This window comes from Equus caballus, chromosome 5 (assembly GCF_041296265.1).
Source record: "Equus caballus isolate H_3958 breed thoroughbred chromosome 5, TB-T2T, whole genome shotgun sequence".
Lineage (NCBI taxonomy): Eukaryota > Metazoa > Chordata > Mammalia > Perissodactyla > Equidae > Equus > Equus caballus.
Window position 1 is genome coordinate 25,778,177 of NC_091688.1, and position 23,341 is coordinate 25,801,517.

Sequence of the window (23,341 nt, forward strand, 5' to 3'; positions counted from 1 at the left end):
ACAGATTCAATAGAATCCCAACGACATTCTTCACGGAAATAGAACAAAGAACTCTAAAATTCATATGGGGCAACAAAAGACCCTGAATTGATAAACCAATCCTGAGAAGAAAGATCAAAGCTGGAGGCATCACAATCTGTGACTTCAAAATATACTACAAAGCTATAGTCACCAAAACAGCATGCTACTGGTACAAAAACAGGCACACAGATCAATGGAACAGAATTGAAAGCCCAGAAATAAAACTACACATCTATGGACAGCTAATCATTGACAAAGGAGCTAAGAACATACAATGGAGAAAGGAAAGTCTCTTCAATAAACGGTCTTGGGAAAACTTGACAACTGCATGTAAAAGAATGAAAGTAGACCATTCTCTTATGTCATTGACAAAAATAAACGCAAAATGGATCAAAGACTTGAAGGTAAGATCTGAAACCATAAAACTTCTAGAAGAAAATATAGGTGGTACACTGTTTGACATCAGTCTTAAAAGGATCTTTTTGAACACCATCTCTTCTTGGACAAAGGAAACAAAAGAATATATAAATATATAAATATAAATATATAAAATATATAAACAAAAGAATATATAAAAAGAATATAAACAAGTGGGACTTCATCAGACTAAAGAGATTCTACAAGGCAAGGGAAACCAGAGTTGAAATGAAAAGGCAACCCACTAACTGGGAAAAAACATTTTCAAATCATATATCTGACATGGGGTTAATATCCATAATATATAAAGAACTCACACAAATCAACAACAAAAAAATCAAACAACACAATCAAGAAATGGGAAAAGGATATGAACAGACATTTCTCCAAAGAAGATATACAGATGGCCAATAGGCACATGAAAAGATGGTCAACATCACTGATCATCAGGGAAATGCAAATCAAAGCGACACTAAGATATCACCTTACACCCAATAGAATGGCTATAATAACTAAGACAAAAAATAACAAATGTTGGAGAGGTTGTGGAGAAAAAAGAACCCTCATGCACTGTTGGTAGGAATGCAAACTGGTGCAGTCACTATGGAAAACAGTATGGAGATTTCTCAAAAAACTAAAAATAGAAATACCATATGACCCAGCTATCCCACTACTGGGTATCTATCCAAAGAACTTGAAATCAGCAATTCAAAAAGGCTTATGCATCCCTATGTTCATTGCAGCATTATTCACAATAGCCAAGATGTGGAAGCAACCCAAATGTCCATCAACTGATGATTGGATAAAGAAGATATGGTATATATACACAATGGAATACTACTCAGCCATAAAAAATGACAAAATCGTTCCATTTGCAACAACATGGATGGACCTTGAGGGTATTATGTTAAGTGAAATAAGCCACACAGAGAAAGACAAACACTGAATGATTTCACTCATATGTGGAAGATAAACAAACACACGGACAAAGAGAACTATTTAGTGGTTACCAGGGAGAAGGGGGATGGGTGGGTGGGCACAAAGGGTGAAGGGGCACATCTATTTGGTGACTGACAAATAACGTACAACTGAAATTTCACGATGTTGTAAACTATCATAACCTCAATAAAAAAATGCACATCGTATTTCACTACAATTTAGGAACCTGTCACTAGTGGTGGATATTCAGTTACCCTCAGGTCTTTTATGACCATAAACAGCGTGGTACCGATTGGCTTCCACTAGAATGTCAGCTCGATGTTGTCTTTCTTCCTCACTGCAATAGTCCCAGCGCCTGGCACAGTGCCTGGCTCAGAGGGGATCCTCAATTCAAATTTTTTGATTAAATGAATGAATACATTTGGGGAGCACTTGCGCAAGTTTATCTGTAGAATACGTCTCTCAGATGTAAAGTTATACTCTCTCCCCAGCCATTCCTCCTCTTGAAGTACCGTTAGTGGACCTCTCCTCAGTGAGATCAATACTTCTTCTTTCAACAGGACTCCTCCTTGGGTCAAGGTCAACCATCTAAAGCTATATGTTCACACCATGTCAAATTCACCTTTCACTTTATTGACTTTATATTTAGCTGTGTTTCAGCGATATGTCTTTGTCAAAGTCTACAACAAGAAGCTGTATATGAGCTCAATTTGCTGCATTTATTGTTAGAGAAGTTTTGCTAACATCTCAAGGAGCAAGGACATGGAAAAACAATTCACAGAACAAAAAACATAAATAGCCCATAAATACGTGAAAATGGAATTCATTCACTAATTACCATTATTAATTAATGAAATATGCCAGGTGCTGTTGTAGGAATTAAGGATAAAATGGTAATCAAAAACAGAGTAGCATTACTCTCAAGGGGACAGGGCCCTCATGTTCCATCTCACAAGTAAACAGATTCAAATGATGACTACTAAACACCTCTTTCTTTTACCGACAAAATTGTCAATCACTGAAAGCTTTGTTAACTCTGTCAAATGGGTGTGAGATGAGCACTCATATATTTACTCAGGGTGGGAAGAATCTCATATTCATTTAAATTGATTTTTATTTTTGTTTATTTCAAAGTCTAATATTTTATTTTTCATTTTGTCTAAAGCAATTTTGAAATATGTACCAAAAGCCTTAAAAATGTTCCCATCATTTCACCCAGTGAATATAGTGCTAAGAATTTATCAAGGAAATAATCATCAAATTAGCCACAGATTTATGTACAAGAACATTTATTGTAGGATTTTTAAAATAGTAAAATGTAAAGATCTGGCAGTAGGAAAATAAACTGTACTATATTTATATCTATACCCATTTCCATATCTATAGCTATCTGGAAGGAAATTCTCCAAAATATTGGCATGACTATGGATGATTTTTATTTCAGCTTTATATTTTCTTCATTTTTCAAATTTTCACAGTATGTACGTATGTGTAACTTTTATAATCACAGAAACATTTAAAAAAGTTGTTGCGGGTATTGCTCTTTCCATTACTTTGTGCCTTCAATTTACCATCTTTTATGAGAAATTTATTTCAGAAATTACTTGTTTCCTGCAGTGCTTCCTTTTTTTGAGTATAATCTTATCTATGTACCAATCTTATTCTTTTTCTTTTTGTTAAGAAAATTCAAGAGCCAAATTTGAAACTTAAGCACAGCATCTATGTTGAGTCTAATTTTGGCATTTTAATATTTTTCTGGTCTTAAGACCGTGTTTTCTATTTGTATATTCCCAAATACAGTGTATTTGTCATAAGCCTTCTCAAACCTCTTGGCGAGTAATAAAGACATGAATCGTGGTGGAACACTGCTGTTTGCATCAGGAAGGGTCTTGAATGAAATTGATCGTCTAGCAGGCTTAAGTAGCCTTGACTACTTAGGCTCCACCCAGCTTTTCAAGGGGGAAATGTGGGGCGATGGTTGTCACAGATAGCATTGCATTGTTCTCAGCCTGCACTAAACTGTCACTGTCTCCATCAAGGAGTCTTTTCTTCCCTGTTCAAATCTCCTCTTGCCCCTCTTGGGGGGTAGATACAACATTGAACTCAAAGGTGAGTCCAGCAGGTTCTGTCTCAATCCTTCAGGTTCTGCCTAAACACAATCTCTTGAATTTAGGTGACAATGACTCCTGGAATTTTTAGGTTGTTGATTCTTACTCTGATCTCCATTATGGCCTTCTTCCAGGCCCCATAGATGACATATCTATACACACACACCTCCCCTCCCCATGTTTCTCCCCATTCCTCTCCAAATAATCCAAACTTGCAGCAGCCTTTCCCCCTACCTACCCCCCTGCAAATACCTATACTCACATTCATAAGCATTTCCACTCATCTTGGAAATTGTGGTTTCCAAAAGTTGTTTCTGAGGTGATTAGTTTTAAGGGTAAAGATTCACCTTTTCTGAGAAAAATTAGAACAATTGGGTGAGGGATAAATCACCCCTTTCTACTCTAGTTCCTAGGCCCCTTTGCATCCTAGACCTTGACTTTGCCCCCCTTCCGCATCTCCACTGGACCCCAAGTCATATCCACACATTGAGGCATTGGTCTACCTTTCAGGAAAAAGTGAGTACGCCAGAACTGAAGGCCAGGATGAGATTAGCATCTGTGTATCCTTGTGTTTATGCAAAACACCATTATGGATATTCCAAATCCTGTTAGTTGACAGTGTAGTTGAGAAACCTGTTTTTGTTTTTCCTCTTTGTAATGTTGAATTTTTGAAAAAGGTTTAGACCACACAGGAAACCCTCAACTGACAATTAGATTAAGGTCCAACGAGTGACTTCATACATTGGTTTGAGTTTTCCCACAAAAGCATTGTCTTATGAGATATTTGCCCCTGGCTAGTCAGCTCATATTGTGCCTGCAATAGTACACATTTACATAAAAAAATAGTATGAAACCATGCTGGAAATGAATAAACCAGAAAAGGAATGTATTTGAATAAGACTTAAAAAAAAATGTGTGTCTATACATATACTGAAAGTTGATCTTTTTAAACAATTTACTTGGAGAAAAATGAATAGGTAACTGGAGATACTGAGGGAGCTTCCAAAGAGAGGCCTGAGAATTCAGAGGTTATTGGCAAGATTCTTTTATTCCTTTTGATGTGTTTTTCATTTTGAACATTTAAAAAAACCCAGTCTTTTATTATGTCTAGTTTCACTTCAAAATACGCCTTACACTTTTCTTGATACAGAAGAATCGATATCCCCACACTTATCCTGGCCCGGTGTGGTTAGCATTTGTATCACAACTGTTGTTAGTAATATTTGTATCACTGATGAAGCCAAAGAAGAGAAATAGAGAGGAAGTAGGATTCCTAAAGGTAATTTACCAAAATGTAGTAGATAAGAGGAAGAGGAAACATTTAAAGGACTCTGGTGAGGATTGAAAAAGACTTCATATGAGGTGAGGATAAATGGGTCCTGAGAAGAGAAAGGGGCAGAGGAATCACAGACTTTGTCCATGACTGCCCTGAGAGGGAGTGAAGGAGGGGCAGAGAAGCAGTGTTAGATGCTGGGTTCTAGCTGTCATGTATGCCGCTGATGTGACGTGGCACAGTTATAGGGTTCACAGAGCCAAGGGGCGTGAAAATGAAATTACTTTACTTGTCTAAAATTGAACTGAAATCAAGAAGATCCATTTTAACTAATGGTAGATAAACTTGTTCCAGATGTTTTCAAATTTTCTCTGCCCAATTCAGTAATTTTTTTCAAATTGTGTTATTAACATCTCTGCTCAGTTTGTTTCACAAATACCATCTAGGCATTCTCTGTCCATCCTTTCACCTACCCCACCGGCCCCTGCACCACTGCCTAATGGGAGGGGTTTTGTTTTAGTGATGGACCTTGAATGTGAGAGAGATTGGGTCTAGGGTGGGTGTGCATGGTATGGGCTACACCTGTGGGGCGGCCTGGAGGGAATACTGCCTTCTATTCTTATGTGCATCTTGGCATGGGTGATGTCAGGGAGACTGTTAGTTGTTTATCAACATCAGCGTCTTTTACAGAAACAGAACCCATGATTTTCAGGTGGACACAAGTCTACTTTGCATAAAGACCACAATTGCAGCCAGTTGTGGCAGAAGAAAAGGGTACAACTTTCAGGTTATATCTTTCTTCTTTCTCAGTTTTCTCTAGCTAGAATTCTGACAAGATAATGAGCCATCTTGGATGCACAGGTGAGGATAACACCCCAGGGATAGTGGTTCCGAGATAGAAAGTTTCCTAGACAACTTCGTGGGGCAGAACTGCCATATCAGCTCTGGACTGCTTACCCCAGGCTGTTTCATGAGTGAAAAATAGATTTTGACTTGTTTAAGCCATTGTAAATTTGAGTTTTTGTTATAGTAGCTCAACTAATGTTCAAACTAGCACATGGTGGAAGGAGGGGAGACTAATCTATGTAACTAGATGTTACGTATACATAGAAACTTGATCAGTAAGAGTCAAAAATGGTGTTGAATGTGGATGGATGTGGACTGTAAAGAAGTTCCCAGAGTAGCAATACTGTCTCTATTGACGCAAAAGAAGTAGCTAAGCCTTCAAAGAACATACTAAAAGTATAGGATTTCCATGTAATGCAATACCTGGAAATGCGCTGGGGGTAAAAACAATTGCTTATCACTGTAATTCAAAAAACGCCTTAGTGCATTCCCTGAAAGGAATGATCAAAAATCTACCCCAATACTCTTTGGCTGACCTTAGGATCAATTTGAGGTTTGGCATCCCATGTTTGTGAAATTCCGATTTTAAGCAGGAAGGATTAATGAACACGTTTGCTGACTGTTTAAGCGAATATAGCATAGAACAGAGAAATTCTTCAGTTAGGGAGAGAAAGAGAAGTGTCTGTACTTTGCAGATTCACAGACACACTTCAAAGCAAACAGGCTGAATTCTTTTGGCTATTCAAAAACAGCCACTAAGGGTAGTAGTTCAACTAGATTCCCAACTCTCAGAGTCCATGAAAATTACCAAGTGACATTTGGGAGGTTTAGAAGATGTGTAGAGATAGAGGTTATCAGAATTTCATCCTGCGCCTGGACTTTTACAGTAATTCTTGCTCCTTGCGAGGATATTTAGACTGTGTGTACATCATAGAAAGTTAAATTCTGTAGCCAAAGATGAAGCACACCCTTCGCCTAGAGTGGATGTACTATTTAATCAACTGAAATCATTAAAGCCACCTACTCCATGATTGATGTGAAGGGTTTTGCTAATGCCCTAGGATGGAATGGGGATGTGCCCAGCACCCTCCCACTCAGTATGCATCTAGAAGCTCTCCCTTCCTTTCAGCCCAGAGAGAGGCTGTGTCTGGAGAGGGGTGGGGCGTCTGTGCTGTCTGGGAAGCACAGGGATGCATATCAATCACCCTGTTTGGCGGGTAGCACAGACACACTGCCCTTTTATCCCATGGCTATGCAGAGCTTTCCCGTCCCGGAAGTAGAACCCTTTACAACATAGATGGTGTTCTTATTACAGTAATAGCTAACATTTGTGAAGTACTTAAGAATTTACAGAGCCCTCTAGGTTATTTGTTTTTATGTTGGGAGGAACCACATTGAGATGTGGTTTTGATCCTGGTGTTTGCATCTTCTAGCCACATCCTTCTAACTGACTCATCAACAAATGAGTGTAGAATTTCTCTCCTGGACCCAAGATGAAATGGGCCTATGACTCCCCCAAGCTAGAAACTCTCTGGCTTTTTACTGGTGATAACTTCTGATGTTGCCACCCTCCAAAGCATCAGGGATCTCTCTTGGTCGCACAGGGTTCTCTTCAGGAATATTTCTCTGTACACGCTCTCTCTCTCTCTACCCTATGGGTTGTTTAAATTGGACTTTTAATGTAGCAAGTTCAGGCTTTGGTGAACACCTCCAACTTAGGCAGGTCTGTTAATATGGCGTGTTTTTTTTTGTTGTTCATTTCATTTTGCCTTAGCTTAACCCACTTATCAGGCAACTGTATGTTGTTAAAACATTTCACTTCTCATTTTCACCTTTGCATCAACTAACTTCACCAATCTACAAGTGTTGATCTTGGAGGAAGCAAAGTCCTTTTTATCCATCGTGACCAGGTCTCTCCCTTAGTATCAGGACAGGCTGTACCTCCAGCATTCTCCCCAGTGTCCTTTTGGATTTCCATTTGTAGATCACAAACCACCAGGCTTCTGGTGGGCACCCTGCCCTGCTGCTCTTTCTCTGTAACTTCCAAAGATCTTGTAGCCCATTTACTTTGAACAATCCCTCATTTTTTATGGTCCCACTTGTTCTTAGCAGTGTTTTATACTTGGCATGCATGCTCCTCATTGAGTTTACATACCAAATTTTTTATTCATATATCTACCTGTCCACAAGTAGGTAGCTGTTAATCAGCTTTTGCTTAATATCACCGTGAGCATTTCAACTTCTAGTTTTTATTGTGTTACTTCTCTGCATGGAAACTGTAAAAATTCATCTTCACTGCAGAGCCCCCAACACCATCCCTGGCACTTCTCCTGCTCCTACCTTCCACACTGGTTCCCGCCCTACTCACCAGCTGTGGAAGAGACGATAACAATGCTTCCGTTGCTCTGCTTCAGCATGGGCAAAGCAGCAACACTCAGGACCACATAACTGAGGAAGTTGACCTCCATGTTTTTGCGCACGAGGTGGATGTCATCACTAAATAGATTCATAGAATTGTTGGTGATGTGGTTCAGAATGAGCATATCTAGTCCCCCTGCAAGAGATGGCTGTGTTGAGAGAAATCATTTGGGGTTGATACTTCCCCCTCACTCTCCCCTTCCCCCTTCCAAAAGCCCCCTGGTGATCCATAGAGCAAAATCCGGAAGAGGAGGGGGGAGAAGCAGCCTTACCCATGAGCTTTCCAGCTTTGGCAACAAATTGCTCTGCAAAAGTCATGTCCTCCATGGTGCCAGCAATGGAGTATGCTGAGGCTGCTCCAAGCTCCAGGCAGCGGGATACCACCTTCAGGGACACAGCGGCAATGGTGTCACTTTTGGCTGCAGACTTTTGGGGGCAGTCTCTGAAGTAATGGGAGTTTAAATGGGAGGTTGCTGACAGCCTTGTTTTGATAAGAAACGGTGGTAAGGGGGTGTGTGTGTGTGTGAGTGTGAGTTCAGTGAGTGTGTGTGTGTTTGTGTGTTGCTAAATGTAACCTGACACAATCTTTGTCCTCTGTCTGAAATACTTTCTGGAAGTATTTCAGGTAGGGTGTAAATGGACAAATGATCACTGTGCTCAATTTTAAGTCCGCAATTTGTGCTCATGAGTTTCTGTGAATAGATGTTTCTGAATGCATTATTGGCGTGGAAGATAGTTTCTACATGGGTAGCCCTAGATTTGTGAATGTATGTATATCCTTAGGTTTGTGAGTCTGAGTATATCAGAGGGGCTGTGTCTGAGAGTCCGCATGGGTACAAGAAGATGAATTCACGAGTAGGTATTGGAATATGGTATCTGAGCACACATCTATATATCTGTGACTCCATGTGTAAATGTGTGTGAATAGGTATGTCTGTGAGATATATAGCTCAAGAACTTTGTGTCTATATATGTGTGCCTGGGAAAGAATACTTAAATGTGTATTTTTATATTCCTGTGGGTGTTTGAGCCTGTATGTATGTGTGTGTGTGTATGCATCTGTGCATGGATGTGCCAGCTTCTGTGTGTTGGTATATATATGTGAATATATATAAGAATACATCTGGGCATGTGAGGGTACATGTGTCTGTGGGCACAGAACCCTTACCTTCTTTAGAGTTTCTTCTGACCTCGCTGTCACCACCACATGGGCTCCCATCTTCGCCAGATGATAAGCTATCTCTTCCCCGATCCCCTTGCTGGCCCCTGTGACAATCACTTTCTTTCCTTTGAGCATCTCTGGGAAACCCCAAAAGGAAGTGAGAAACATGCGACTTGGCAGCAACATCCCTCCTCCCTCTCTGGATATGGGCAGCCTTATGTCAAAGTCTAAAGATTATAAGCCCAGATCAACTTATCTCAAAGTGCATAAATCAATGAATAAATAATTCAAGTCTTACATAAACATGCTCTGAAATGGGAATTTGGCTTAGTTGCTCAAAATTAAGACTTCCTCCTGTCCTTCCTAAAATCCTCCATGGACAGAGGTCTCAGCTAAAACACTGGATTTCCACACATTTCTGGACTCATCAAATTTTACTCAATTGGAATAAAATTCAAAAAGTCATCAAAACACATGAGCTCATAGAGATTCCAGGGATTTTCCTTCACTTCTAATTAGTTATCAGCTCCAGAGTCCTTTCTTGCCTCCCACTTATCAGTCTCTCCATGGAGCCCAATTATCTGGCTGAGTTGTAAATATTGGAATTACCCTCATGTCACAGAGGATCTGAAATTGCTTTACATTAAGAGTGCCAAGTAAAGCATGGACTACTTGGCAATCTTTTGGCTCCATGATTATCCCTCCCCACATCCCTATTATCTGTAGCCTGTGGTTGGAGGACACAGAAAGACAGTCACACGTCAGGGTCCCCTCTTGTTCAGCAATTTTGAGGATCAGGAAAGGTCCTCAGAAACACTCCAGCCACCCCCATGTTTTTTTAAATCAATTCCTCCAAAATTAGACACAGTGGTCCTTACCTGGTCTGAATTCCTCATTCGCAGAATAGTAGTAGTAGGCCAAGAAGATCCCCAGAATGGGGAGGAGATATTTTTTCATAAAAGCCATCAGACAGGAACCTGGCCCGAGGAGCCCTGTAGGATACACAGAGAGAACCTACGGAGCTTTCTACAACTTCCTAGGCAGGCGGCAAGCTCTGAACCGTGACATCAGGGACGGGGGAGGCTGGAGTAGTCTCAGGCAGCACTAGCCAATTTCCCTGTCAGAGCAGCGATTGGCTTTGGGTAGGATCCCATTTGTCCCTGGCAGCCTGTGTGGTGGATTTCATAATGGACAATGTTTACTCCATTTCATTGAGCAAGAAGAGACTTCCAGATGGCCAAGCTCATGACGACAGGGCTGAATTCCTGAGCATCCCTACCCAGAGCCCATCTTCCTCTTAACACCATTTATACCAGGAATCAACGGCCTTTCAAAAGTGGTATGGCAAAAGCAGAGAGAAAGCGTGTGTGGGGCTTCTGGGGAAATGTGAGTAATAGCAAAGAGAGCTAAATTCAAGCCAAATCTTGCTCTCAGCCCCACCTCCCAGTTGAAAGCAATTAAAAATAACAGCACAAAACAGAAAAATAAGCTTAAGAAAAAATGCGCACATCTTGGGGGAAAAAAAGCAAACAGGCCCTATAAGCCCCACACTCAAGTTCAATGAACAAGTATTAAGACATCAAAGAGGGATGCAAGCCAGCCAGAACCCAGATGGCGGGAAATCCAAGACCGGTTCAAGACTCTCAGGCAAGTGCAACGGAACGTACACTTATTACTTTAACAGCAAAGAAAGAAGAAATAATGAGTGCCAAGAAAGAAAGAAAGAAAGAAAAAGGCACTAAGCTATTAAACTGGGTCTTGTAAATGCTATAGAGAAACAAGAAACATGGGGAGGATGCTGGGAAGAGAAGACCAGCAGCAGCAGAAGAAAGAACTTAGCCCCAATGAAGCAAAACTAACCTGAAAGCCCACATTCAGCTAGAAATTGATCTAGTAACAATAAAAGGGCTGGGGTGGTGGTGGGGAACACCCAATAATTTAGAATTTATCATAGAAATAACCACCTTGGTATGTCTGTAGCAAGAATTCATTAAGGAACAATCCTTAATGAAAGAATTTAAGATATATTATTGTTAAGTTTGTCAACTGAAAATCAACTAATCAAACAATAAAAATTATCCCATCACAGAGCAAATCTAGAATTCTGCAAGTTACCAAAAGAGCCAAGAAAACCATTTAACTGTAATGATAGCAATGGGTACCAGTGCTTTGGAGGAGTAACATGGGTTGACGGTGGGGTTAGGGGATTCACACAAGATTAAGAGAAATCAAGTTATGACCCCAAGTACAGTATCTGGAAACACTCACTGAATTTTCACTTCAGAAGAAGGGAAAATAATTTAAGGCCCAGAGGAGATGAAATAATGTCAACAAAGGCCCACAGCTGTGAAGTTCACTTCCAGAAAACAATGGAGATTTGAGAACAGTTGAGGGCTAGATAAAGTTCAAGGTTCGTGGAGGATAAAATAGGAAAAAGATAAATAAAATTCAAGAGGAAAATTACATACTGTCAGAACTTCAAAATATATATGCACAATTTTATAAAGGACTTTATGCTACCAAGATATGTTACAGACTAGACTCAATTTTCATCTCTAGAGGGGAGGGAATTTAAGTTTTATTTTTTTAACACTATCCTATTAGCAGTAGAATTATAGGAAACAATGAAAAATTGCTTTAAAATATGACAATGCTGAAATGACAGAAAGATGGGCAGACTAGGGAAGTTTATTGTCTGACAGAAAAGAAAGAATTTTAAAGTGCACTACAGAAAACGTAAATTTAAAGAAAGCAAAAATAACAATGAGTAAGATAAACTTTAGGGTGAGAGAACATAAAACAAATGAATCAACTATTGCTGATTGTTGGCTGTTTTAAAAAAAAAAGTCCAACCTTGTGCTGTCTCAAAAGGCACATTTAAACACAGACACACAAAACACAAACAGATTAATAATTAGATGACCTAACAGCTATCACGCTAGAAAATAAGGACAGAGAGAAAGTATCCAACAAAGTAATTTTCATGGAATTAAATGAAATAATTTTTAATCAATAAAATGCATTAATGAGAAATGAGGGCACTACGTAATGGTAGATGATACATTGTCTTAGCAGTTCTCAAAATTTCTGATCTCAGGATCCCTTTACAATCTTAAAACTTATTGAGGATCTCAAAGAATTTTTTCCTGTATGGGTTTTACCTATTGATATTGATGTACTAGAAATTAAGACTGAGAATTTTTTAAAACTCAAGAATACGTAAGCATACACGTATCATGCTTTGTATTACCACACATCCTGTAGCCTCTAGAAAACTCTTGAGAAAATGAGGGAGAAAAAAGGCAAATAATGTCTTAGTATGACTGTGAAAATTGACCTTTCAAACCCCCAAGAGGGTCTCAGGAACCCATGGGGACCACGCTTTGACCACAGTATGTAATCAACGCCCATCCACTGTTTGTCCATATTTGCATGCCTGGTTCTCTCATTAGCTTGTAAACGCCTGGAGGACATAGACTATATCTTTTTCATCTTTGCCTCTCCACTTCTCCCTCCAGCTTTGCTTCAAAAAAGGCATTCAATGAACTTTTGCTGTTTTAGTGTTTCTGAGGTGCTGTGGCAATGAGAAAACTGCTGTCTTTCTGGAGCCTGATTTAACCCAGGGCGATCACTGGGATTCAGCATTCTGTCAGAACCTAACAACCCCACTCCCTAATCCTCTTCTACTGGGTCTCAACAAATTAAAAAAAAAAGACAAAAGGAAATATGACTGTTTCACCTAGCATTTGTTTTGCATCAAATTTTTATCAATCAAGTCAAGTTCCTTTGACTGCCATTGCAACGAAGCTAGCTGTTAACCTCACTCCTTCATTGTAAGGTGTTGACCACCTACATCTTAGAGCAGGCTTCCAGTGAAATACCTAAACACGACCTGGCAGTTTTCAAAAAAATCCACAAAGACTGTGTTCCTCTCAACTGGAGGGGCACGTCAGAGCCTAGCCAGGAACTCTCTCTGATTTGATCATTCCCACCTGAATGAACGGGGTCCAGAAAAAACGACAAGGTGAGAAGAGCACAGGGCTTGAATGAGAAAGGGACTATGAGGGATGGGCCAGATCTGGGAGGACAAATAGGAGATGGCAAGAATGTGCGGAGGAGCAGCCAAAGGGAATTTCCATGCATTTGGCTTGGAACGTGGGCTGTGAAAGGAGCACCTGTCATTTCTGAGGCGGCAGCAGCTGTAGAGCTTTTCAGGACTGTTTAGGAGCTCTGCTAAGAAAGTGGCCTCTTACTTTTGAAAACTAATCCTGCCAGTGGAACAGCGGGCAGACCTCGGAGTAGAGGGTGGGTGAACGCTCTCTGTTCGGAGGTTCTGCCTTTCCCAGGAAAACAACACCAACATTTGAGACAGGAAAGGATCTTAGCATAATATGAGAATATTAGAATTCTAGAATATTAGAATGCATAACATTCTCCCTTTCCCTTCACCCCTCCCATCCTGTCCCCACCCCAGGCCAGTTCCTTAGGTCTGACTTTTTTGGAATTCGGAAGTCTGTGCCTTGGCTGCCAAAATCTGTTCTCAGCTATGGAAACGACTATCATTTTAGATAATAACATGGACTCCTTCTCCCTTGCCCACTCCTCCTTTTCTTCTCCCTCCCCTGGGGAAGAAGTTCTCATTTGTCAATCCTTCTGCACCACCCTGCTGCTAAGGGACAGAAGTACTCATATTTTCCAACTAATGGAACCTCAGATGTGGGAAAAGGAACTAGAGGTGGGATAAACTGCACTGTGTGTGTTGTCCGGTCCCGACCTGTCATGTGCAGTCTGTGGCAGGGGACTGGTGGAGCAGTCCACCTGGAATCTATTTGCCTGACAGCCAAGAGCCTCTTGGGAAAGAGTGAGTGAGTGTCCTAGTGAGGCCCAGAGCTTGGCCTGATGGCCTGTCAGTAGGGAGAGGGGTGGAGACTGTTCTAAATGTGTCGTATTTGTGGTTTTTCAAGTTTTTCCTCTGGTCTGGCTCCCATGGACTTGCATCTGAGCATGGAGGAGCTGCGGGCCACACAATGACTGAAAAAGATACTCCCTGGAAAGTTTGGTGAAACCTTGGTGGCACAAGGGAGCAATGGGATTCATTGTTTATCTGAACTGAAACAATTCACTGTTTATCTGAAATTCAGATTTAACTGGGTGTCCTCTGTTTTATCTGCAATCCGAGAAGTGGCACGAGCTTTGGGAACACTGGGAAACTGTGCCTTAGTTGTGGACTAAACATTCTTGACCGGGGCTGCTGATAGGAGAGGCAAGACCACCTCATCTATCTTCACCACAATGGTACTCACCCTGATTTTGATTTATAGATTGGTTATGGATTATTTATGTCGACATGCCTTATGAATGAAAGAACAAAGTGCTTTCCAAGCCCTAGAAGAAGACAGAAGTGGAAATAAATGAAATGTATGAAGCGTTACCAGTACTTCGATGGAAGTTTCTTGTAGGGGTGTAAAGAAGGAAAGTAGAAAATTAAAAAAAGGCTTCAGAGGCAGGTTAACCTTGATCCATATTGAAATGAGAGCAGGAATGCGCCAGGTAAATGAGGAAGTTTAAGAGAGAGCACTGAGTTGGGTTCCAGGAGCATGATAGGGAGAGAGGAGGGTTGGTTTGTGGAACATTCCATGTGGAGGAAGCCATGTGAGAAAACAGAAGGAAGTCTGAAAGAGAATGGCACATTTGGGAAACTGCAAGCAATTCCATGTGGCAGGATCACTGAACTTTAAGGGGTGGGCTTACATGGTGAGAAATCAGCTTGGAGAAGTAAGCAGGAACCACATCCTTGAGGGCCTTAAATATCTACTGCTGGAATCTGTAGTTCTGGGCATTTACTTCCGGTCATGAAGCCTCTGCACCCTGTGGTCTCTTCATCGCTGTATCAGAACTCTGCCTGTTCACTGGCCTTTTGTATTCCCCCATGGCCTTATGCTGAAAATTCTGGATCCCCTGCACTCCTCAGGCTCGTCAATCCAGCCCTTCTCCCTCCATCAGCACTTCACTCTCCCTGGATGCCATGCTGGGTGTCGCCTGGTCCTCTGGAGGCTGCTGCCTCTTGGAGCTATGCCCAGTGATATTACTGGGCTCTCCTACACTCAGCCAGATTTTTCTATCTTGCTTTCTACTTTTTGATTCTGTTTACACTTAGCAGATTTCGCAGGACCCCTTGACACTCTTGCCTCTCTTTGCTGCCCTAGAAACTCTTCTTCCCTTGGATTCTGTCCATTTATAATCTCTGGGCTTTCTTCCTACTTCTTTGATTGCTTCTTCACAGTGTTCTTTATAGACTTCTCTTCCCTTTCAGGTTCCTTGAATGTTGGAGTTGGCCTTGATTCTGTCCTCATTCTTTCCTTCTCTCTCTACCTTCTCTGGGTGATTTCTCTCACTCTTATGGCTTCAGTTACTATCTTTATGTCGATGAGTCTTAAAAATCTCTATCTCCTGTGCAGCACTGTCTCCTAAGCTTCAGGTAGTATAACCACCTGTTTACTCAACCTCTCCTTTTGATTGCCTCCTAAAGGCCTCAAACTTGACATGTAGAAATTTACCTGATTTTTCTTTTTAACAGCTTATTTGAAATATAGTTTATATACTGGAAAGTTATCTCATGGTAAGTATACAATTCAATGATTTTTAATACATTTGCTGCATTGGGAAGCCATCAGCACAATCCAATTTTAGAACATCTCCATCAGCCCAAAAAGATCCCTCTTACTCATGTATAATTACTCTCTATTCCCATCCCCAGCCCCACATAACCAATAATCTACTTTCTGTCTTTTATTTTAGTGGAATCACATAATATGTGATCTTTCGTATCTGGTTTCTTTGACGTTAGCATGTTTTTGAGGTTCATCCATATTGTAGCATATATCAGTTCTTTGTTCCTTTTTATTGCCAAATCATATTCCATTATATAGCTATGCCACATTTTATTTATCCATTCACAAATTCACAGACGTATGGAATTTTCCACTTTTTGGCTATCATGAGTAGTGCTGTTGTGAACATTGATGTGAAAGTCTTTGTGTAGACATATTTTTATTTCTCTTGGGTATATACCCAGGAGTGGCATTGCTGGGTTGCATGGTAAATTCATATTTAGCTTTTTAAGAAACTGCTAAACTGTTCTCCAAAGACTTTGTTATTTTTATTCAGCATCTCCTAGATCTCTGTTTCAGTCAATGGCTTCATCATCCATCCAATTTGTACTCTAGAACCTTGGAAGTCCTTCTTTACTCCACTCTCCATATCCCCATATTCCATTACTCACTAAGTCCGGTCAATTCTACTTCCTACATATCTCTAGAACCATCTCCCAGTCTTTACTCTCACTAGATTATCCTAACTCAGGCCACTGCTATTTTCTGTTTTAGTAACCTCCTCACTCTTCTCTCTGAATATCTCACCTTCTCCAATCTATTTATTCTTTTAAAAAAGGGTTGTGAAACATTTGATATGCACAAAAGAATATATGAAGCCATAAATAACTTATAAGGCATAATAATAAAGTGAAAGCCTTATGGGCCTGCCATCCACCTTAAGACTTGACCATTGCCAACACTGTGGAAGAGCCCTGTGGGTTCTAATCCATCCAATTCTTCTTCAGTGGCTCCCTATTATTCTTAGGATAAAGTCCAAACTCACTATTTTAGCTTTACAGGTTCTTCGTCAGTTTTGAGATCCTTTCCCAGGAACCTCTCACCACCCCCACCCCCGCTCCTTCTTATCCTTCAGGTTCCACCCTTCAAAGGCACCCTCCTTTGGCCCATGTAAGGTGGCCCCTAACACTGGGCATTTCTCTTATCATAGCTCCTACCACTTTTTATTCAAAGTTGCTAATTTGTCTGTTTTTCCCATTTCACCCAGCTCTGGGAGGGCAGAGGCCTGGTCTCTCTTGCCAGTGTATCTCCAGTTCTTAGCATGGTGCTTGGCACACGTAGGTGCTCAGAAAGCATTTTTTTGAGTGTTTAATTGAAATTGATTCCTATACATCCAGATAAAGATGTCAGTAGGTATTTGGAGCCCAGGAGAAAGGTCTAGGCTAGAGATATGGATTCGGGAGAATTACATCATGCAAGTTAAGATTGAAACCGTAGGAGTAGGTGAGACCACCTATGAAACCACAGGAATAGATGAGAGGGTGAAGGCTATGAGGGGAATATTACACTAACATTTATGGTTCAGGGAGAAGAGGAGAGCCAGTGAAGAAGAACAAGGAGAAGCAGGGAGCAGGAGGACCTGAGAGAGCAGGGAACTGGAGTGTGTGTGGGGGGGTCTCAATGAGATGCGAGAGGTCACAGCTTTGAAGCTTCTGAGAGGTCAAGGAGGATGAGAAGTGAAAGAATACATTGGGCCTGGAGTATAGGACTCCTTGGAGACGTATGTCAAAGAGTTCTGCAGGAGCTACAGGTGGAATGCTCTGGGTTGAAGAGTGAAGGTCAACGAGGAAATACCATGTTAGTGTGAGCACAGGCGGGTGCTTGTGAGGAGCATGAGATGTATGCGGATCCAAAGGAAGGTTTTGATTTTCAGGACGGCAATGAGTTAAGCTTTCATTCAAATATTTTTGAGCATTTTCTCCATGCCAGACACTGTGCTAGGCTGAGCGTGTTTTCAGCTTTTGGAAAGACCCGATAGAGTCCACAGACAGGATCATTGGAGGGGCATGATTTTTGGGGTCTATGATACAGCACATGGCTCTGGAAAAGGAAAATCGAGGAAGTAAAGGGAGAGTGGATATTGAACCCTTGTTTTCTGCTTCCAAATTCAGTGAGCTTTTTAGCCTAATGTGTTTCCTTCCTTTGATTTTTGGGAGGCAGATGGATGTGGCTTCGCCATCCATCCCCCTCTCTTGGGGGAGGATGAGGAAGAAGAAGGCAGGGAGTAGAACCCCTTAAGGTCTCCTTTTCCTCAGGCTTGACCTTCATATGTACGTCTCATCCTCATTTCTGCCTCTTCCTGCTCCCTCCTGATCTTTATATATTCACACCTGTAAGGCAAGGAAGTCTTTCCCAGGTTGGCTGAATTTTCCATTTTCTGTCTGATGGGAGGGCTCACAAAGTGTGAGGGCTTTGAAAAAGCCGGGGAAAATGTCCTAATAGGGAAGGGGAGGAGGATTTCCTGGCTTAGGATGCTGAGTTTTAACAGGGTTCTGCCAGCAGAGGGAGCCCCAGGGCCGGGAGAGAAAGCTCAGACTGCAGGGGTTTAAAATCACAGGGAGGAGATCATCTCTGACAATGTTGTCAGCAGTCTAGAGGGATTTATGGGTTAAGTCAAGACAAAGGAGGTCAAAAGAAGGAGGAAGACAAACTCAGAATACATTGTCATATACACAGAATTCGTTACACACCCACAAAACACAAACACACACCCCCCCTCCCTCAGCCCTCTCTACCCACACACACAATTTCTGCTCTTAGTTCAGTGGTTCCTAAAGCTTGCTGTGCCACTGAATCATCTGGGGGAACTAAGGGCAGATTCCTAGGTCCCATGAAGGCCTGTTGAAGCAGAACCATTAAGGGTGGGACCCAGGAATCTGTATTTTCACAAAACTCTCCAGGCGATTCTGAAGTAATGGACAGGCTGGCAAACTGCTCTGGGTAATTAGGTAAAGACCTTAACTATAGCTTGTTTGACACTTAAGTTAGTGGCTGCAGGCATCAACATGTTAACTGGTAAATAGAATGCAATCTCTGGGAGATTGTTATGACTGAGCCATATTTTCCTTTTTTAAAGATAATTTTTATATTTATCAATATAATAGATGAGGAAGGTTTACAAAGTCACATGGCATCAAAAGGCTTATTAAGAATAATAGCAATCCTTGTTCCTCCCTTCCCCACACCCTAGTCCCACTCAGAGGCAATGACTTTTTTAAATCTCATTTTTTTCTTTGCGAATCAAGTCCATATTTTTAAACAATATGCTTTTACTGCTATTTCTTGATTTTGCAATTTTAGAAATTATTTATTGATTTCCTCCTAAGGAATGCTAGGGCTTCACTTTTTTTTAAAACAGACTCAGATACTCATTCCTGTCCTTCTATATTCTTTTTTTTAAAGATTTAATTTTTTTCCTTTTTCTCCCCAAAGCCCTCCAGTACATAGTTCTATATTCTTCGTTGTGGGTCCTTCTAGTTATGGCTTGTGGGACGCTGCCTCAGCGTGGTTCGATGAGCAGTGCCATGTCCGCCCCCAGGATTCGAACCGACGAAACACTCGTCCGCCTGCAGCGGAGTGTGCGAACTTAACCACTCAGCCACAGGGCCAGCCCCTCCTTCTAGATTCTTAATACTATTCTGTCACAATTTTTAATTAACTCAACAGTCAGTGTTCATATTATTATGACTAATTGTTTTCAGCTCAGCAACGTAATGTACTATGATTGCATTTCTTTTCCTCTATTCTTCCTTTCCCTCTGGGAGTTAATAATCACCTCATTTTTGTTTGTGTGCTTACTCAGCCATCCGTGTTCTCCAAATCCTCTGACAAGAGCTATAAAACTCAAATAAATCAGTCAAATTAATTGGATAATCCATCTATTTTCTTCCTTGGAGACATCCCCCCTCCTCCGGGAGCTGCTACTCCTCCTGTTCCAGTCTGGACTAGGTCCTTGATAGGCTGTCTTCTGGCGCATCTCTTTGCCATCCACCTGGGAACGCAACTTTTCTCTTTCTTGGTTGACTTCCTCCTGAATGGCGGGGAACTTTTTTTGAGACCTCAGATGCACAAGTGCTATTTCATATTTAACGTCTTTCCATGGGCTCTAATCCTTCAGGCCCTGGCCCCATAAACCCTGTTGTGGCAGCTCTGCCTGCTTGTTCTCACTTACCCTGAATCCTGGGTAAGGATTTCTAGAATGGAGATTATTTTCTCTCGAAATTGGAAGGCTTTGCTGTATTGCCTTTCAGTTTCTAGCTTCCAGTGCTGATTCCGAGAAGTCCAGTTGCTGATCAGGAATCTTGATACCCGATCATTGGTTTGTGAATGGTTTTTCCTCTCTCCAGAACTTTTGGGATCCTTTTATTCCTGGGGATCTAACATTTCCAATGGTGTACTTTCGGGAGAGTGTTTTTTTCATTCATTGTGTTGGGGTACCCACTGGGTCTTTTCAATATGGAAATTCAAATATTTCATTACAGGAAATTTTGGGAGAAATTATCTTTTTGGTTGATGTATTCCCCTCCATTTTCTCTGTGTTCTCTTTTTGGAATACTTATTAGAAGATGCCGGAGCTCGTAGACGGATGCTGTAAGTTTCTTATCGTTTTTGTCCTATTTTTCTTCTGTTTCCCTTTTTGTCCTACTTTCTGGGAGATTCTGTCAATTTTATTTTCCAGTGTTTCACTTTAATTTTTAAATTTATAGCTGTATTTCTATTTTAAAAAGCTCTTTTTCTTTTCTATTACTTCTTAAAAACGTTGGTTTCCTAAACTTCATTTGTGGATGAATTGTCTTTCCTTTGCTCTGGGGGGATATTGATGTTGCTGTGGCTGTTGTTTATGGTTTCTTCTGCTCTCTGGATTACCTCTGTTGGGGTGTCCTTCTTTAATATCAGAGGCTTTCTTCCCATGCCTGGTGGTCTTCAGAGTCCATTCCTTGGCTATTGGAAGCTTTGAGTGTGAGAGCAGGGCTTGTCAATTGTTGGCCTCTACTATAAGATAATCCAGAGGGTGCTTGGCAGTTTCATTGCGGGGGGGGCGGGAAGGGGGGGCGGTTCCCAAATACCAGTGTCTGTAGTAGTTTTTTTGGTTGAGTACCTTCTACCAGAATTCTTCTGCCTGGTGTGAGCTGGAGGAGGGTGAATGGAGAGGGGTATATGCCAGGCTGTTCGTGTCCTGGGAGCCTAGCCAGTATAAGGGGCTGGGGAATCTCATCTTTCAGTATGGAGTCTTTCCCTAATCCCTCTGTTTCTAGCGCCATGCCTAATTCCACCTTCTGCTGTGCCTGGTATCCCTGAGCCTGGTGCCTCTTTGGCCAGTTTCTTCAGAAAGTAAACTTTCCTTCTGCAGTTGGAGGGTAAGAGAGGGGATCTGCAGTGTCTCATCCTATTTTTGCCCCATCTTTCCCTCTGTGTTCGGAGATCCCTGAGATTCTCTGGGCTCTGTGGCTTCTTGTCAGCTTCCCATCACAGGCACTTGGGCTTCTGCATTCTCCAGTTTGCTAAGTGACTTATCACTCATCCATCCACTTATCATCTTCCAAAAGGGTGTTGACATCTCTCATCTGCTGTTTCTCTGTTCTGGTTCCTTTTGTCCTTGTGGTTTATTGCATGTAAATTCTTCTGTGGTAATCAGTGCATTTTGTAAGGAAGCAGAAATTCATATGTTTGTTCAACTGCATGTTTAACCCTAGATAGCTCTTTTGAATAGGCTGCCAGACTTGAAACGAGGGGAAGCTTACAATAAGGACATCTTCTATTTCCCGCCAAGTTACCCAAGAGTCAAGAGCATGGGAACGAGATTTTTTATTAAATCATTTTAATGGAAGGAAAGTAGGGGGCATATTTTATTTGTTCACGTATCCATTTTTCAAACACTTATTGAGCACTAAAATATGCTCATATAAAAGATGAACAATACAGTCATGCACCACATAGTGATGTTTCAGTATGTGATGGTGGCCCCATAAGATTGGTACCATATAGATTAGGTGTGTAGCAGGCTATACCATCTAGGTTTGTGTGAGTACACTCTGTGTTGTTTCCACAACAATGAAACTGCCTAGGACGCATTTTTCAGAATGCATTCCTGTTGTTAAGCTACACATGATTGTATTTGGTGTCTTCCTTCAAGGACATTGTAGTTAAGGTGGGCAAGTAAATCCAAGCTCATAATATACTCTGATAGGGGTGTGGATAGGGTGCTACAGGAGTACAGAGTAGGGCATCCAAATCAGACCAGGGCAGTGAGAAAGGCTTCCGGAAGGAGGTGGCCTTGGAGCCTAGTTTTGAAGGATAAGTATGAATTATGGAGGTGAAGAAGCTGAGGGAAGGGCATTCCAAGCAGAGGGAACTGCCTGTGTTCAGGCAGGAAGTCTAGAAATAGCATGGTATGTCAGAGAAACCCCAAGTAGATTGAAATGGTTGGAGCAAGGGTCCATGTTGGGGAGTGGCCTGAGTAGAAGTGTAGTGGTCACTGAACTATAAATATCCATATTAGTCCAGAGTGTGATCCTGGGCCTCCTAATGAGAGATGCAGAAATAATAATATCTTATTCCCTCTGTGAATTTGAGCAAATTAGAAAAAAATGTTATTTGTAAAATGAGGATACTAGGAGATTATATAAAGAGATGAGATATGTAAAATGCTGGATCAACGGTAGGAATGTAAAATATTCTAATTCTTTTGTGATAAACCTGCCTTAAATCCTTCTACTCTCTCTAGTCCCCTAACAGTTATAAAACAGATTTTAGAAAAGCTTAACTACTAGGAAAATCTTTTCCCTCTTTCCATTTCTTCCAGGCAAGGATTACTTGAGCATCTTTAACTGGATATTTTATTTAATCAGCAGATACAGTGTTTATGATTTCTTGGACGTCTGGGCTACCTTTCTGTAAAGTTGGGGTAGTTTCTTGAAAGGCCCTTGGGTGGGACCAGGAGAAGTGAGTTTGTCTCCCCTCCACCATTGACACATATGTGACCCTGGGCAAGGCCCTTCCCCTGTCTTGGCTTCAATTCCCTCACCTGGCAAACAAGAGGAATTAAATTAGATTACTTTTAAGATTTGTTCCAGCTCAGAAATTGGATGCGGGGAGCTTTTAGCTGTACTGAAATCAGTATAAAGAGCAAGCTAGGATTTTTGGATTTTATTTTCATTCCATGCTAAAGAGGGAAAGGCAATTCCTTTCAAATCTTGGCAAGCAAGCAGATGCGAGATTCTGCCATCTCTCCTTTACCTCTCCCGCCCTCCTTTCAGCTTCCGACTATGATTTACTCACACAAACCCCAAAGAGAAATACTGGTACTAAAAACAACCACCGCAAGTGTGTCCCTCTGAATTGTTAAGCTCTGTTGGAAAAGTTGAGGGAGCAGAACTCTTAGAAGCCAACTGTTACGAAAACTCATCATCATCATCTATGGACGCTGTCCCAAGCATGAGTCTAGCTATTTTAATCCCTCCAAGAGGGTCAGTAAACTGCAAGCTTC

The 23,341-nt window shown here is 41.3% G+C and overlaps 1 protein-coding gene and 1 long non-coding RNA gene across 4 annotated transcripts in view; one reads left to right on the forward strand and one right to left on the reverse strand.

Annotated features, from left to right (window-relative positions):
• Window positions 1–23,341, reverse strand: part of HSD11B1 (hydroxysteroid 11-beta dehydrogenase 1) — a 44,639-nt gene that overhangs the window by 20,329 nt on the left and 969 nt on the right. The window contains exons 2-5 of one of the 3 annotated variants that reach the window (XM_001490175.5): window positions 10,063–10,176; window positions 9,191–9,321; window positions 8,295–8,406; window positions 7,973–8,158 (exon numbers count right to left, since the gene is read on the reverse strand). In XM_001490175.5, the coding sequence (XP_001490225.2) occupies window positions 7,973–8,158; window positions 8,295–8,406; window positions 9,191–9,321; window positions 10,063–10,150 (517 nt within the window). In that variant the 5' untranslated portion in view covers window positions 10,151–10,176. Of the gene's footprint in view, window positions 1–7,972; window positions 8,159–8,294; window positions 8,407–9,190; window positions 9,322–10,062; window positions 10,353–23,341 lie in introns of all 3 variants that reach the window. The other 2 variants (XM_014739666.3, XM_070266761.1) reach the window with 2 other exon arrangements.
• LOC138924034 (uncharacterized) overlaps window positions 1–23,341 on the forward strand; it is a 47,854-nt gene that overhangs the window by 8,621 nt on the left and 15,892 nt on the right. The gene's annotated exons all lie outside the window — the stretch shown is intronic.